Below are 18,036 nucleotides of genomic sequence, written 5' to 3' on the forward strand. Positions count from 1 at the left end.
CATATCGTCCTGACGTGTACCGCACATTACTCGACAGTCGGAAATTCAATATTCCGGATGTCGAAAAAAAAAAGTTGATCTGACTCCCTTCAATGCTGTCGTTAGCAGCAGCATTGAATAGGCGAGTGCTGATCATTTTACCTACATATTGAATAGCCCCGTTCAGACTTATTTTAGTAAACATCACAGAAAAGACGCAACACCTCAGTTCTTCTGTATAAGATTTTTTTTTCCATTTTTTTTTCCTTTCTTAATAAGAAAAAGTTATTCCTAGGTGACTGGAACGTCCTCTTCATAAGATACAAAACAAAAAAATAAGAAAAAAAAAAAAAACAATCTGAGGAGATACAAAAGTGGAGAGAGCCTCCACCGGCTTAGTCCTTCTCCCCGCTGCACACCATCCAAAACTATCTAAGAGGTGGGAACGCAAAGTCAGGGGGCCCCCTGTAGGAGCCAGGCGGGGCAGCAGTCCAGTCCAGCTGCAGGCTTGGATAGCAGATAGTCTGGAAATATGGGGCTGTCAGCATCCTCGGTAACATGCAGCTATACAAGTCTGTGGGCTAGTAGGAAAGGTACATTTACAGAAAAAGAGCATTCATTCATTCATGTGGCGAACACAACGTGAGCAGGATAAAAACTGGGGGGGACGGAGGACGGGCCGGGCGTGGAAGAGAGAGGCAAGCAGAGGCGGGTCGGACGCGGCCGAATCGGAGGAGCTGGATATCAGCTGTGGTCGGGGGAAGGCTCCCTGCGGAGGGCGCTTTTCTTCACCGTGTCTAAGTACTCCTGTTGTGACACCGCTAAAACGGAGGCCAGGATCTCGTCGTCGTCCAATCCTTTAGACCTGGGGAGGGGAAGCAGAGAGAAGAGGGGGTTAGGGAGCGGCCCGTGACAGCTACAGCCACACTCTACGAGGGCAGCGCACTCACCGAAAGCCGTGGGAGACATGTGCTGCATGATTGCTCTGCACTCCAGGGCCGGGTACAAAGAGACAAGGGGGGAAGTGGCTCGGTCGGCTCCGGAACATGGCTGGTTGCTGGGGCCTAGGCAGCAAACAGACCTCATGAGCTCATGTGCCCTAGTTCCAGCAATGCCCAACCGAATACAAACCCACATTTCTATCAATACTCTCATAAACATGATAACGATATGTTACACCATGCAAGTGTGAGGCATTGTTACACCATGCAAGTGTGAGGCATTGTTACACCATGCAAGTGTGAGGCATTGTTACACCATGCAAGTGTGAGGCATTGTTACACCATGCAAGTGTGAGGCATTGTTACACCATGCAAGCGTCAGCCATTGTTTTAGTCACCGACCAACTTTCTTGTTCTGTGAGATTGTTCTCAGATAACGTTACAGATTAGGGCGGAGGAGACTATGACATCACTGGAGGACTTATGACATCACTAGGGGTGTGACTAGGCCCAGAAAAATATCAGACGGACGACCGGCTCTCCTACTAAAATCTCCTTGCTGTGCTGGACCGGGTGTCCCATATAATAAAAAGACCAATGCTGCTCCTCACCTCTATAGGGGAAAATCAAGTGTTTTACACACCAGCGGCTCCTAGATGCCGCCAGACGGAGAACTAAAATATTGCTATTTTCAGGTGCACACAGTCGCCAGCACTGACATGTTGGTGGCTGGTATATTAATGTTTTCTGGTGACTGGAAGCCACGTGTCCCATCTGCAGACTCATAGTGCCACCAATCCACTTAAATTTGCACAGTTACACCTAAAATTCCCCTGAGCCAGCTGAAGTGTATGTGTGTGCAGCGGCCAATCGGATGGCCAAGTGCAGGCAGGCAGGGCAACACCTACATTCCCTGGGGTCCACCCAGCGTTACCATGGGCGCGACCACCATTTTTGTGGGCACGCCCATGAAAAGCCAGGTGCCCACCCCAGAACGTCCATCAGGCAGCGAGCACCCCGGCGAAAGAAAATTTTGCCGGAGGCTCTCGCTGCGGGGACTCTGCCCTTGCAGATTAGCACCTGTGCACATGCACAGCTCCCCACCATCGGGGACGAATTCGGACCTCTGCGCACGGATCTGAATTGGCCACTTAATGTGGCAAGACTAAAAAATGTTTTTAAAAAGTCTGGTACAGATGAGTCCCCGCTCAGTGTCTGCATCGCTGCGACACGTGCCCATATATTAGCACCCGAGGCTAAAGGCAATGAATTCGAGAACCGGGGTGGTTGTTAAGTGCTGTGAACCTGCTCGGATTTTTCAGATTCAGCGTGGGCCATTTGAGCCTTGGGAGTCACCCACTGAAACAGATGATCGATCGTTAAACCTGTATATTGAATGCATGCAGTAGACGTGGAAGGGATAAATGTGTGACTTTAGTAGTAAGAGCTAGAAACTCTGCATTACACGTGGGTAGGTTCTATAACAAAGTAAAACAGTTACCCGGCGCACATGGTGAGGGGGGCTTCGCTAAAACTACAGTGGTCCCTGGGGAAGGCGGTTTTGCCGTTTGTTCTCCGTGAATTTCGGGATGCTCCGGGGAGGCCACTGTGCTGCGCTGTCTTGGTGAGCGGCTGCTCCACTCCTCCGGTCCGCTGGACGCGGCTGCTGTTGCGGAACTGCAGGTTGCGGTGGCCTTGCGTGGCTGTGAGTGGGGAGAGAGGGAACAGAACAGTTTCAATCCGGGAAGATGGGCTGGACGTGTGTGGTATAAGAGGCCACCAATGACACGAGGAGTCAGGAAGGAGACAGAGAACAGACACGACTGACATTAGGAGGGACAACGCTGGGATCGGGGGTGAAGCAGGGAACCGCGGAGGAATCTCACCTGTCTGGCTTGTTTCTCTTGGTCCCGCAACCACTGCAGGTAGGATTCCCGAGCCACTTGTTCCTCGATGGCCTCATTCGTGGCCTCCCAATCTGTGGCCCTCTTTTTGTCTTCTAACATCTGTTGCTCGATCCAGGACTCCTCGGAGGTTCGGATGGCGTTCTTCATTAGCGACTGGTCTGCGTACTGAACACAAACAAGTCAGAGTCTGCATGGCCAGTTGTGCCAAGGACGCTGTATTCTGCAGTATCCCCATCATCCAGCCCGGAAGGTGGGTGGAGAACAACTCTATAAATGGGCTGTAACCATGACGATACAGAGATTATAGTGCGGTGCGCCAGGTAGAGGATGGAGGACTGAACTTACACTCACAGACTGTGTCAGCGATACGACGCCTTAGCAAAAGAAAAGTTAGCAAAACTAAATGAAAACTGGGCAACCACTGATGGAAACTCATTATACCCCAGGTGACCATTGTGCCGACCGACTGACTCTGATACAACCGGCCTATTAAACACTGCATTATCAGAGCAATAACTTATAAGTGGTTAAACCAAGGGTCCTCAAACTGCGGCCCTCCAGATGTTGTGAAACTACAAATCCCAGCATGCCTTGTAACAGTTTTGCTATAAGGGAGTGTTAAAACTGTGGCAAGGCATGCTGGGATTTGTAGTTTCACAACATCTGGAGGGCCGCAGTTTGAGGACCCATGGGTTAAACACTGCAGCAAACGATTAGGACGCTCAACCTGGACTACCTGCCCGCAAATCCCGCAGACTCCCCCTCCTAAGCGCCCCCCCCACAGACTCCCCCTCCTAACCATCAACTACCCTTCCAGAGTCCCCCTCCCCCCCTGCAGACTCCCCCTCCTAATCGCCCCTGCCCCCCCCAGACTCTTCCTCCCAACCACCTATCCCCCAGACTCCCCCTCCTAGCAAACCTCCACATGCCCCCCCGCAGATTTCCCATCCCAACTTCCACTTAGCAGACTCTACTTCCCAACCACCACCTGCTGCCCCCCCGCAGACCCTCCCCTCCCAACCTGCACCCCCCCTTCCCCTGCAGACCCCACCACCACCTGCTGCCACCCCCTACCCCAACTTCCACCTTCCCCCTGCAGTTCCCTCCTTCCAACCACCACCTGCCCCCTCACTGCAGAAAGCACCCCCCCGCAGACTACCCCTACTAATCGCCACCTGCTGCCACCCTCCTCCCAAGCACCACCTGTCCCCACCCTCCCGCAGACTGCCCCTTCCAACCACCACAGTGTGTGTTCTCCGTCTCACCCCGGGTTTGAAGGATGGCAGCCCGAGCCCAACTCCTATTGTGGCCTTGTTGGGGTTTACCACAGAATTGTAATGGATGTTTCGATGGTAGCTCACTCTGATTGGCTCGTCTTCATTTTGCTGGATCCCGTGGAAAGTGTTGATTGGTTCTGGGCATAAGAGAGGTCAGGAATCAGTGCACAAAGCATACGCAGGAGTTTAACGTAACAGGACTCGGACTATCGGGTGACAGTCAGTAGGCCGAAGCACATTAGGTAGACATGAATAATAGGTCAAAACAAGAAAAAGGTCGACGTGAGAAATAAAGTCCCACACTAACTGGGGGTCCACAAGCTCAAATGTTGACACCCAGAAATGTAAATAGCTCATGTCGACCATTTCAGTACGGACCTTCTACTTTTTTCCCATGTTGACCTAATCACCGTCGGCCCAACATAACTACACTAGTGGCACATGGGCCACTACCACCAGGAGATTACCTGTCCCATACTGATACACCTCCACCGGCCGGTTGTACATCTCCGCCATGGCCTGCATCTCTATGTGGTTCCCGTGGCAGTTGTTTTTCCGTTTGCGATTGATGTAAGTGGTGAAATCTTCGGTCACGTAGTTGGAAAAGTAGTCTGCGTTCTTCATCTGTCACATGGGGGTGGGGCACAAAAGAAAGGCGGAGTCATATAAACGCTGCGACCGCCCTGTGAGCCAACCCTCCGGCGCTGGCGCCTCACTCACCAGGTAATCCATGCAGTGTTTCCTGACAACCTCATGCATGTCCTGATCCCCGTACACCTGGTCCGCTGAAAGACAGAAAGGAGATCGGGGTGAACTAGCTGTGGCACTACAAGTGCCAGCATGCCCTGGGCTCTCCTTTCAGTGGAAAGAATGCAGCGTGTAAACTCGGAGGCATGAGACACCTCCTACCTCACTGGTATTCAATGCACTCTTTAGGATCACTGGCAATGGTTCAGGCGTGTGTGGTGTAATATATACATCTCTTATATATTTAGCCAGATCTGTCACTCATCCTCTGTGTGTATAACACTGGGCGGGGTTATAAGAGTGATAGACAGCGTTATACACACATAGTTTCTGCCTTAGGACACCCCCCCCCCCCACCCTGCCCAGCATTATACACAAACCCGCCCCCCCTAGAGAAAAGACCAGCATTATACACACCGCCCCCCCCCCCCCCCCCGCCCACAGCCAGGGTTACAGCACACGCCCACCATTACCAAATGGTGTAGGTGAGCGCCCACAGCCAGGTCTGCCCGCACCCCCCACTGCGGCTGTGCCCGCATCCCCCCACCCCCTGCTGGATCAGCGGGTCTGAGCGCACCCCACACACACACACTATATATATATATATATATATATATATATATATATATATATATATATATATATATATATTATATATATATATATATATATATATATATATATATATATATATATATATATATATATATATATATACACACACACATCACACACACACACACATACATACACACAATCCAGAATCTAATCTCATCACTCTGCAGCCGCTTACAGCTCAGATCATGTTAACGAGCGATGGCTAATTTGGGAACACATCACACAGACCACATACACACAATGGGCGGTGTCGCAAAGCCACACACTCGATGTAAACAATCTCCATATGCTAATGAGGGCTATACGCGGCAGCCCTTCCAGCAAGTCACATGACCAACTTTCTTAGAAGTACCGGAGGGGGCTGGAGAGGTGGTTTCTCTGCCCAATAGGATTCGCTCACCACACGGAGCCTGAATATAACACAGGAAACCAAACGCTGCACAAACACAAGAATAGATGTGTATCTCCCTGCACAGCTGCAGTGTGATGTGTGTCAGCGCCGTCCGTTGTACAGAGCAAATGTAGCGCGCCCTTTACATGCAGTGTCAAATATTTTGAAAATCTCTATTTAAAAAATTAAGAACAATTTAAATAAAGGGTACTTGTGGAGTATCACGGCTCCCATCGTATGGCATCGTATGCCATATGTAGTGGCATACGATGGCATGCGATGCTTTACCCGATTTTTGAGCATTTTTGCTCAAAAATCGTATGCCATCGCATGGCATCGTATGCCATATGTAGTGGCATAAGATGTCATACGATGCGATACGATGTTTTACCGATTTTTGAGCAAAAATGGTCAAAAATCGGTAAAACATCGCATAACATCGTATGCCATATGTAGTGGCATACGATGTCATACGATGCGATACGATGTTTTACCGATTTTTGAGCAAAAATGGTAAAAATCGGTAAAACATCGCATAACATCGTATGCCATATGTAGTGGCATACGATGTCATACGATGCGATACGATGTTTTACCGATTTTTGAGCAAAAATGGTGAAAAATCGGTAAAACATCGCATGGCATCGTATGCCATCGATGCAATACGATGTTTTACCGATTTTTGAGCATTTTAGCTCAAAAATCGTATGCGATCGCATCGGATGCCATACGATGGCATCCGATGCGATGGCACCCGATTTTGCACTGAAATGCATCAGAATGCATTGAAATGTGTATTAAAGTAGTGAAATGCCCCCAAATGCCATTTTTCACAGTGCACCACGACCCACTATCAACGTCAACCCGAAGCGTGGCGAGCCCGCGAGGGGCGGCGGTACGCGTCCTACGACCTTTTCATACCCCCACTATCCACGTCGGCGTGGAGTTGAGAATAGAATAGTGTGGCGAGCGCAGCGAGCCACCGAGCCCGAAGCGTGGCGAGCGCAGCGAGCCCCGCGAGGGGCCGCGGATACCTGTAAAGCCCGCGAGGAGACGCGTATAGCTGTGAAGGTATCCGCGTCCCCTCGCGGCGCTCGCCACGCTTCGGGCTCGGTGGCTCGCTGCGCTCGCCACACTATTCTATTCTCAACTCCACGCCGACGTGGATAGTGGGGGTATGAAAAGGTCGTAGGACGCGTACCGCCGCCCCTCGTGGGCTCACTGCGCTCGCCACGCTTCGGGTTGACGTTGATAGTGGGGGTGGTGCACTATGAAAAATGGCATTTGGGGGCATTTCACTACTTTAATACACATTTCAATGCATTCTGATGCATTTCAGTCCAAAATCGGGTGCCATCGCATCGCATGCCATCGTATGGCATGCGATGCGATCGCATACGATTTTTGAGCTAAAATGCTCAAAAATCGGTAAAACATTGTATCGCATTGTATGACATCGTATGCCACTACATATGGCATACGATGATAAGCGATGGCATACGATTTTTGAGCAAAAATAGTCAAAAATCGGTAAAACATCGCATCGCATCGTATGCCACATGCGATGCGATTTTTAGCATATGATCTGCATACGATGCAGGTCGTGGGAGCCGTGATACTCCACAAGTACCAAATAAAGTGTATAAACATTAACCCCCCTCGGTCCCTGTGACAACAGTCCAGTAAACCCCCCCCCCCCCTCCGTCCCTGTGACAACAGTCCAGTAAACCCCCCCCCTCCGTCCCTGTGACAACAGTCCAGTAAACCCCCCCCCTCCGTCCCTGTGACAACAGTCCAGTAAACCCCCAACTCTGTCCCTGTGACAGCAGTCCAGTAAACACCCCCCCTCTCCGTCCCTGTGACAACAGTACCGTAAACCCCCAACTCTGTCCCTGTGACAACAGTACCGTAAACCCCCAACTCTGTCCCTGTGACAACAGTACCGTAAACCCCCAACTCTGTCCCTGTGACAACAGTACCGTAAACCCCCAACTCTGTCCCTGTGACAACAGTACAGTAAACCCCCCCTGTCCCTGTGACAACAGTACAGTAACCCCCCCGTCCCTGTGACAACAGTACAGTAACCCCCCCGTCCCTGTGACAACAGTACAGTAAACACCCCCCCCCCTCCATCCGTCCCTGTGACAACAGTACAGTAAACACCCCCCCCCCTCCGTCCCTGTGACAACAGTACAGTAAACACCCCCCCTCCGTCCCTGTGACAACAGTACAGTAACCCCCCCGTCCCTGTGACAACAGTACAGTAACCCCCCCATCCCTGTGACAACAGTACAGTAAACACCCCCCCTCCGTCCCTGTGACAACAGTACAGTAACCCCCCCGTCCCTGTGACAACAGTACAGTAACCCCCTCCGTCCCTGTGACAACAGTACAGTAAACACCCCCCCCCCTCCGTCCCTGTGACAACAGTACAGTAAACACCCCCCCCCTCCGTCCCTGTGACAACAGTACAGTAAACACCCCCCCTCCGTCCCTGTGACAACAGTACAGTAAACCCCCCGTCCCTGTGACAACAGTACAGTAAACCCCCCGTCCCTGTGACAACAGTACAGTAAACCCCCCGTCCCTGTGACAACAGTACAGTAAACCCCCCATCCCTGTGACAACAGTACAGTAAACCCCCCGTCCCTGTGACAACAGTACAGTAAACCCCCCGTCCCTGTGACAACAGTACAGTAACCCCCCCTCCGTCCCTGTGACAACAGTACAGTAAACCCCCCGTCCCTGTGACAACAGTAAAGTAATCCCCCCCCGTGACAACAGTACAGTAAACCCCCCCTCCGACAACAGTACAGTAACCCCCCCTCCGCTTCCCTGTGACAACAGTACAGTAACCCCCCCTCCGTCCCTGTGACAACAGTACAGTAACCCCCCCTCCGTCCCTGTGACAACAGTACAGTAACCCCCCCCTCCGTCCCTGTGACAACAGTACAGTAAACCCCCCCCCTCCATCCCTGTGACAACAGTACAGTAACCCCCCCCCCTCCATCCCTGTGACAACAGTACAGTAAACCCCCCCCCCTCCATCCCTGCGACAACAGTACAGTAAACACCCCCCCTCCGTCCCTGTGACAACAGTACAGTAACCCCCCCCCCCTCCGTCCCTGTGACAACAGTACAGTAACCCCCCCGTCCCGGTGGCACAGGGTAGGGGGCGGTTAGTGACCATGCATGTCCCACATTATTACACGCCTTTCCCCTCAGTACATCATCCAACATACATGTGCCCCATCATTACACGCCTCTGCCACCAGTACATAAAGCATGAGTTTGGACTGGATTTGGACTTACACCCGCACATTGCCCCATTTTATATTTCACCAATTCCCATCTCTCCCAGCCTCTAAGCTGATGGAAGCTTTGTATTATTTTGTTTACTGTTTCTTTACCATGATTTGTACCATGTACCTCCATCCCCACTGTATGCAAAGCCTGTATGCTGTAACCATCACTGGTTGCACAAACTGCCAGCAACAAGCTGTGCCAGCTATGGAAGAAAAGTGCTATATAAATAAAATTATTATTTATACTGCTGCCTTTGAGCAGCATGATCAAGATGGCACCACAAATGGCTGCCTAGGAACTATGGGGCAGATGTATTAAGCCTGGAGAAGAGATAAACTGGAGATAAAGTGGAGATAACTTAGAAGAGTTAACGCACCAGCCAATCAGCTGTGTTTGAAATATGACAGTTGGGATCTGATTGGCTGGTGCGTTATCTCCTTCCACTTTATCTGCAGTTTATCTCTTCACCAGGCTTAATACATCTGCCCAACTGCCACTCAGCCATATGTACCCCTGTGTCTCCCCTGTCTCACACACTGCATAGCAACCTAAAACTGTACTGTCCCTGCTTAACTGTTTCCTACCTGGCTGTTTGCAATGACCAGTGGCGCCGCTGTTGGCTGCCTAGGCACTGTGCAGCTCGGCAGGTATGTGTTCCCTGTGTGATAACTGTACTGTCCCTGGTTATATTGTTACCTACCTGGCTGTTGCAATGACCAGTGGCACTGTTGTTGGCTGCCTAGGCGCTGTGCAGCTCGGCGGGGAGGTGTTCCCTGTGTGATAACTGTACTGTCTCTGCTTATATTGTTACCTACCTGGCTGTTGCAATGACCAGTGGCGCCGCTGTTGGCTGCCTAGGCGCTGTGCAGCTCGGCGGGGAGGTGTTCCCTGTGTGATAACTGTACTGTCTCTGCTTATATTGTTACCTACCTGGCTGTTGCAATGACCAGTGGCGCCGCTGTTGGCTGCCTAGGCGCTGTGCAGCTCGGCGGGGAGGTGTTCCCTGTGTGATAACTGTACTGTCTCTGCTGATACTGTTACCTACCTGGCTGCTGCAATGACCAGCGGTGCTGCTGATGGCTGCCCAGGCGCTGTGCAGCTCAGCGAATATATGTCCCCTGCGTCTACAATCCCCAGGGCACATCTAGCATATACCTGTATGTATTATGTATATCTGTACGGTCACTGTTTAACTGTTACCTAAATGGCTGCTGCACAGCAATCCAAATCAAATTCCTAGTATACGCAAGTATACCTGGCCAATAAAGCCGATTCTGATCACCCAACATACATGTCCCACATCATTCCACACCTCTCCCATCAGTACTTCACCCAACATACATGTCCCACATCATTCCACACCTCTCCCATCAGTACTTCACCCAACATACATGTCCCACATCATTCCACACCTCTCCCATCAGTACGTCACCCAACATACATGTCCCACATCATTCCACACCTCTCCTATCAGTACGTCACCCAACATACATGTCCCACATCATTCCACACCTCTCCCATCAGTACGTCACCCAACATACATGTCCCACATCATTCCACACCTCTCCCATCAGTACGTCACATAACATACATGTTCCACATGATCACACAGCACCCAACATACATGTGCCACATCATTACACACCTCTCCCATCAATACATCATCCAACACACACGTGCTACATCACCACAACACGCCTCTCCCATCAGTACATCACAGAACATACATTTGCCAGCCCCAGGGAGAGGGGGAATACAAACATTCCAACAGGGATTGGGTAAGTACACCCACCCTCCGCGAATGCCTAATCCTAAACCCTGCACTTTTTCGCCTCCTTCCCCCACTGTCTGACCCTAAAGGCCCCCATACACTAGGGCGACTTGTCCTTAGGACAAGTCGCCCCCGACTTCCCCCTGAGCTTCCCCGGCTGCTCCCCGGGGGAGCTTGATTAGATTGGCACTTGATGTGCCGTTTTTTACATGTGAAGAATCGTCTCGATTTATCACATGTAAAAAACCCGGGGAGCAGGGGGGGGGGGGCTACAGAGCAGGGCTGCTGGTGGGAGCAGGGGGGGCTGGGGACGCTGCGGGGGACACAGGCGGCATAGAGCCGGGCAGAGGGAGCCGGGAGCTGTCAGTGCTAGAAAAAAAAGCCTATACAATGAATTGGCCAATCACAGGCCGCCCATTCATTGTATGGGCTTTTTTTTTTAATTCAGTACTGACAGCTCCCGGCTCCCCCTGCCCGGCTCTATGCTGCCTGTGTCCCCTGCAGCGTCCCCAGCCCCCCCTGCTCCCTCCACCGCCGCGCCGCCCCACTAGGTCCCAAGTCGGGTGGTCGGACGTGCAGCAGGTCCGACCACCCGACGCAGATCCGATGCGCACGGGACCGCGCATCGGATCTGAGGGGACATCAAAACTAGCCGATTTTGGTCCGATTTCGACCTTAACATTACCTCCCCTGAAGCCTAACCACTGATCCTTATCCAGGGGTTAGTGGTTAGGGTTGCCTTGGTTCACCTTGAAGAGACCAGACCCAATATCACCCAACCTGATGCATGCGGACCCCAACAGTAACTGTGACCCCTAGATGGCTGCTAATGTTACGTGTCCCATCTCCCCAACATACTAACAGCCCCCAGTCGGACATCAGTCCTGACCGTCTGATTTCCATCCACTGCTCACGTGTCATTGTTCCGTGTAGGAGAACAGTAACATACAATGGGGTGGGCAGCATTCCGTACAATGGTCCTTATTCAGTGTCACTCGCAAAGGCAAATTCCTTCTCAAATGGACAAAACCATGTGCACTGCAGGTGGGGCAGATGTAACATGTGCAGAGTTAAATTTGGGTGGGTTATTTTGTTTCTGTGCAGGGCAAATACTGGCTGCTTTATTTTTATACTGCAATATAGATCTTGCTTTGAAGTAAAACCCCACCCAAATCTAACTCTCTCTGCATAAGTTACATCTGCCCCACCTGCAGTGCACAGTTTTGTCCATTTGAGAAGGAATTTGCCTTTGCGAACCAGAATAAGGGCCAATGTCACGTATGTTACATACACATCTGTGAATTCGGATAGAAGCCCTAATACACAGGATCACTGTGCACCTGTGGGTTGTTAATGGGAGGCGAGGCATGCTGGGACTTGTAGTAGGACAAGTGATGCCACATGCAGTCCCATAGATAAGGGGCGCTACTGGGGAGGACCCTGCATGTCTATCAGCACGTTCCACCTCAGCAGCTTCTCAGAACTCAGAGGTGACAGTCGGGGGATTCACAGAAATTGTTTTCATTGAAACCGAAACCACAGGGGGGGGACCGGCACTATTAAGGTGAAACTGGCCGTGGTTTTGTTTCTTGAAACAATGACTCCACAATTACTGGTTCTACGGAAAATGCAGCAGTATTCCTGTGGTCCCACTGCGCCAACGCCAGGCACATAGTTGGTGAGGTTGACAGAAGACCTAAGTACATCAAACTTCACTACAGTATAAGATCTTGTGAGGTGTAAATGACCAGCCCACATTAGCGGGCCTATAATACACTCGGGGCCTGGTCGCAAAGTGTGATATGCATCAGTGTCACCACCACGGGGAGAGGCAGCCGGGGAGAGGCACACCGCCACGGGGAGAGGCAGCTGGGGAGAGGCACACCGCCACGGGGAGAGGCAGCCGGGGAGAGGCACACCGCCACGGGGAGAGGCAGCCGGGGAGAGGCACACCGCCACGGGGAGAGGCAGCCGGGGAGAGGCACACCGCCACGGGGAGAGGCAGCCGGGGAGAGGCACACCGCCACGGGGAGAGGCAGCCTCGCAGGCCTTCGGGGAGAGGCAGCCTCGCAGGCCTTCGGGGAGAGGCAGACACGCAGGCCACACCGCCACGGGGAGAGGCAGACACGCAGGCCACAGTGCCACGGGGAGAGGCAGACACGCAGGCCACAGTGCCACGGGGAGAGGCAGACACGCAGGCCACAGTGCCACGGGGAGAGGCAGACACGCAGGCCACACTGCCACGGGGAGAGGCAGACACGCAGGCCACGCTGCCACAGGGAGAGGCAGACACGCAGGCCACAGTGCCACGGGGAGAGGCAGACACGCAGGCCACAGTGCCACGCAGGCCACAGTGCCACGGGGAGAGGCAGACACGCAGGCCACACTGCCACGGGGAGAGGCAGACACGCAGGCCACACTGCCACAGGGAGAGGCAGACACGCAGGCCACACCGCCACAGGGAGAGGCAGACACACAGGCCACGGTGTGAGGCAGCCTCGCAGGCCACACCGCCACGGGGAGAAGCAGCCACACAGGCCACACCGCCACAGGGAGAGGCAGCCACACATCTCCCTGACCCCAGTCATGGCGGTAACCTGTCTTAGTCCCGTATCCATGAACTCAGCCCCGGCAGTAACCTGTCCGTGCCATCTCCATGACCCTAGTCCCTGCGGTAACCTCTCTCAGTCCCTTCATCCTGACCCTTGTTCCATTAGTCACTGGAACATGCACCATATCATACTCATAATCACCACGTGTGACATTTCTTATAATAGCAATCAGACGTGACCTGAACACCATGATGTCAGATCTGCTTCCTGTCTGTATCTGGAGATTACAGAGATGGAGCATTGGGGAAATGAGGTATCAGGTGGAAAACTCCCCTCCCCCGGGTCCGAGTACAATCACACACAACAGGGGAACATGTATGTAAATGTCCTGGGTAAAACCAGATCAAACAGCACACGTCAGTATAACAGCCACAGCATCCAACCGGTGTTACTGAGAGAACATGTGCAGCATCTTCTGCATGCAACGAGCGGTGTACCGGACAATATGTGCATGGGGAGACCAGCATGTATGATGGAGCCAGAGCAAGTCGCCGATCCCAGCCCCACACTGCTGAGCTCTACCTGCCCAGTCACCCATGTGCTCCAGCTGAGTACCCCATGTATGACGGAGCCAGAGCAAGTCCCCGGTCCCAGCCCCACACTGCTGAGCTCTACCTGCCCAGTCACCCATGTGCTACAGCTGAGTACCCCATGTATGACGGAGCCAGAGCAAGTCCCCGGTCCCAGCCCCACACTGCTGAGCTCTACCTGCCCAGTCACCCATGTGCTACAGCTGAGTACCCCATGTATGACGGAGTCAGAGCAAGTCCCCGGTCCCAGCCCCAAACTACTGAGCTCTGCCTGCCCAGTCACCCATGTGCTACAGCTGAGTACCCCATGTATGACGGAGCCAGAGCAAGTCCCCGGTCCCAGCCCCACACTGCTGAGCTCTACCTGCCCAGTCACCCATGTGCTACAGCTGAGTACCCCATGTATGACGGAGCCAGAGCAAGTCCCCGGTCCCAGCCCCAAACTACTGAGCTCTACCTGCCCAGTCACCCATGTGCTACAGCTGAGTACCCCATGTATGACGGAGCCAGAGCAAGTCCCCGGTCCCAGCCCCACACTGCTGAGCTCTACCTGCACAGTCACCCATGTGCTACAACTGAGTACCCCATGTATGACGGAGCCAGAGCAAGTCCCCGGTCCCAGCCCCAAACTGCTGAGCTCTACCTGCCCAGTCACCCATGTGCTCCAGCTGAGTACCCCATGTATGACGGAGCCAGAGCAAGTCCCCGGTCCCAGCCCCACACTGCTGAGCTCTACCTGCCCAGTCACCCATGTGCTACAGCTGAGTACCCCATGTATGACGGAGCCAGAGCAAGTCCCCGGTCCCAGCCCCACGCTGCTGAGCTCTACCTGCCCAGTCACCCATGTGCTACAGCTGAGTACCCCATGTATGATGGAGCCAGAGCAAGTCCCCGATCCCAGCCCCACACTGCTGAGCTCTACCTGCCCAGTCACCCATGTGCTACAGCTGCGTACCCCATGTATGACGGAGAGAAAGCAAGTCCCCGATCCCAGCCCCACGCTGCTGAGCTCTACCTGCCCAGTCACCCATGTGCTACAGCTGCGTACCCCATGTATGACGGAGCCAGAGCAAGTCGCCGATCCCAGCCCCACACTGCTGAGCTCTACCTGCCCAGTCACCCATGTGCTCCAGCTGAGTACCCCATGTATGACGGAGCCAGAGCAAGTCCCCGGTCCCAGCCCCACACTGCTGAGCTCTACCTGCCCAGTCACCCATGTGCTACAGCTGAGTACCCCATGTATGACGGAGCCAGAGCAAGTCCCCGGTCCCAGCCCCACACTGCTGAGCTCTACCTGCCCAGTCACCCATGTGCTACAGCTGAGTACCCCATGTATGACGGAGTCAGAGCAAGTCCCCGGTCCCAGCCCCAAACTACTGAGCTCTGCCTGCCCAGTCACCCATGTGCTACAGCTGAGTACCCCATGTATGACGGAGCCAGAGCAAGTCCCCGGTCCCAGCCCCACACTGCTGAGCTCTACCTGCCCAGTCACCCATGTGCTACAGCTGAGTACCCCATGTATGACGGAGCCAGAGCAAGTCCCCGGTCCCAGCCCCAAACTACTGAGCTCTACCTGCCCAGTCACCCATGTGCTACAGCTGAGTACCCCATGTATGACGGAGCCAGAGCAAGTCCCCGGTCCCAGCCCCACACTGCTGAGCTCTACCTGCACAGTCACCCATGTGCTACAACTGAGTACCCCATGTATGACGGAGCCAGAGCAAGTCCCCGGTCCCATCCCCAAACTGCTGAGCTCTACCTGCCCAGTCACCCATGTGCTCCAGCTGAGTACCCCATGTATGACGGAGCCAGAGCAAGTCCCCGGTCCCAGCCCCACACTGCTGAGCTCTACCTGCCCAGTCACCCATGTGCTACAGCTGAGTACCCCATGTATGACGGAGCCAGAGCAAGTCCCCGGTCCCAGCCCCACACTGCTGAGCTCTACCTGCCCAGTCACCAATGTGCTACAGCTGAGTACCCCATGTATGACGGAGCCAGAGCAAGTCCCCGGTCCCAGCCCCAAACTACTGAGCTCTGCCTGCCCAGTCACCCATGTGCTACAGCTGAGTACCCCATGTATGACGGAGCCAGAGCAAGTCCCCGGTCCCAGCCCCAAACTACTGAGCTCTACCTGCCCAGTCACCCATGTGCTACAGCTGAGTACCCCATGTATGACGGAGCCAGAGCAAGTCCCCGGTCCCAGCCCCACACTGCTGAGCTCTACCTGCCCAGTCACCCATGTGCTACAACTGAGTACCCCATGTATGACGGAGCCAGAGCAAGTCCCCGGTCCCAGCCCCAAACTGCTGAGCTCTACCTGCCCAGTCACCCATGTGCTACAGCTGAGTACCCCATGTATGACGGAGCCAGAGCAAGTCCCCAATCCTAGCCCCACACTGCTGAGCTCTACCTGCCCAGTCACCCCTGTGCTACAGCTGAGTACCCCATGTATGACGGAGCCAGAGCAAGTCCCCGATCCCAGCCCCACACTGCTGAGCTCTACCTGCCCAGTCACCCATGTGCTACAGCTGAGTACCATATGTATGACGATGCCAGAGCAAGTCCCCGGTCCCAGCCCCACACTGCTGAGCTCTACCTGCCCAGTCACCCATGTGCTACAGCTGCGTACCCCATGTATGACGGAGCTAGAGCAAGTCCCCGATCCCAGCCACACACTGCTGAGCTCTACCTGCCCAGTCACCCCTGTGCTACAGCTGAGTACCCCATGTATGACGGAGCCAGAGCAAGTCCCCGGTCCCAGCCCCACACTGCTGAGCTCTACCTGCCCAGTCACTCATGTGCTACAGCTGAGTACCCCATGTATGACGGAGCCAGAGCAAGTCCCCGGTCCCAGCCCCAAACTGCTGAGCTCTACCTGCCCAGTCACCCATGTGCTACAGCTGAGTACCCAATGTATGACGGAGCCAGAGCAAGTCCCTGATCCCAGCTGCTCAGTGCTGAGTCACTGTGCCGGGGGTGATATCTGCAGAGTCACTGGGAACGCCTGGCTGTGCCTGACACCAGTATCTTACAGAGACACCCGTATAAATGCTTCTATAGCCAAACACTAAGGCCAGTGTAACGATTACCTATCCACATAAACACTCATAATCCGAAACATACATGTATCAGTATAACACACGTCTCCTGTTACACATATACACATGAAGGACATGTCTGTGCAGATGCTGGACCATCCGTCATGGTAACTAGAACACCCTCTTTTTTTTTTTGTAAACAATTAAAATGATTAGGGGACAAAGAAATGTAAGTTGAATTGCAGATCAACCAGCTCTAGTGACCCCATGATGTGTATGACAATGTCCGATCTCTGACTACGGTGGGTAGAGGGCGGGGTGGCCCCCTCTCGCACCTATCACCTGCATTTGCATAAAAGTGCTCACTACCCTGTGGGGTAGAGAACAAGCCTGTGCGTGATCCCGTTGCCATAAGCGACTGCTGGGAGAGAAGGAATCCGCCTCAAAACCCTACTCACTAGCTCTCAGAGTACTCCTCTTCTCACTCAACGCCCCCAATCTGCTCACTATACCAGGCCTAGCCCACCTATAGCCCCCCCCCCCCCCCCAGCTGTTGTGAAACTACACCCCCAGCAGTCCATACTAGCAAAACAGTTGCAGGGCATGCTGGGACCTGTAGTTTCTCCACAGGTTGGTCAGGCCTGTGATACGCAATGAAAGGCTCCTGTCTCTCGGCGCGGGCTGGTAATCATTGTGTTTATGTTGTACAGTCCTAGCCACATTCAGGGGCTGGGACACGGAAGGCCAATCAGATTTGGCTCTGTCCCTCATCAGCCAATCCTGCGCTCCGCTAGGGGATAGGCCAACACTGATCTGTGACTGCATATATGTCGTCTGCTGATCCATCGCATGACTAGCCTAGCGTCACCGCTTAAGAGCGAGCTGCTGGTAATTCAGACTAGACACATATATTACCACT

At 53.5% G+C, this 18,036-nt stretch overlaps 1 protein-coding gene across 5 annotated transcripts in view; it reads right to left on the bottom strand.

Moving 5' to 3' along the window:
• Window positions 1-208: 208 nt before the first annotated feature.
• Window positions 209-18,036, bottom strand: part of OTUD5 (OTU deubiquitinase 5) — a 28,862-nt gene continuing 11,034 nt past the window's right edge. For 2 of the 5 annotated variants that reach the window (XM_083161266.1, XM_083161267.1), the window contains exons 3-9: window positions 4,825-4,889; window positions 4,572-4,728; window positions 4,093-4,241; window positions 2,807-2,992; window positions 2,422-2,623; window positions 930-1,043; window positions 209-844 (exon numbers count right to left, since the gene is read on the bottom strand). In XM_083161266.1, the coding sequence (XP_083017392.1) occupies window positions 801-844; window positions 930-1,043; window positions 2,422-2,623; window positions 2,807-2,992; window positions 4,093-4,241; window positions 4,572-4,728; window positions 4,825-4,889 (917 nt within the window). In that variant the 3' untranslated portion in view covers window positions 209-800. The remainder of the gene's footprint in view (window positions 845-929; window positions 1,044-2,421; window positions 2,624-2,806; window positions 2,993-4,092; window positions 4,242-4,571; window positions 4,729-4,824; window positions 4,890-18,036) is intronic. The other 3 variants (XM_083161268.1, XM_083161270.1, XM_083161269.1) reach the window with 3 other exon arrangements.

Source organism: Crinia signifera, chromosome 9 (assembly GCF_055691185.1).
Source record: "Crinia signifera chromosome 9, ASM5569118v1, whole genome shotgun sequence".
NCBI classification, from domain to species: domain Eukaryota; kingdom Metazoa; phylum Chordata; class Amphibia; order Anura; family Myobatrachidae; genus Crinia; species Crinia signifera.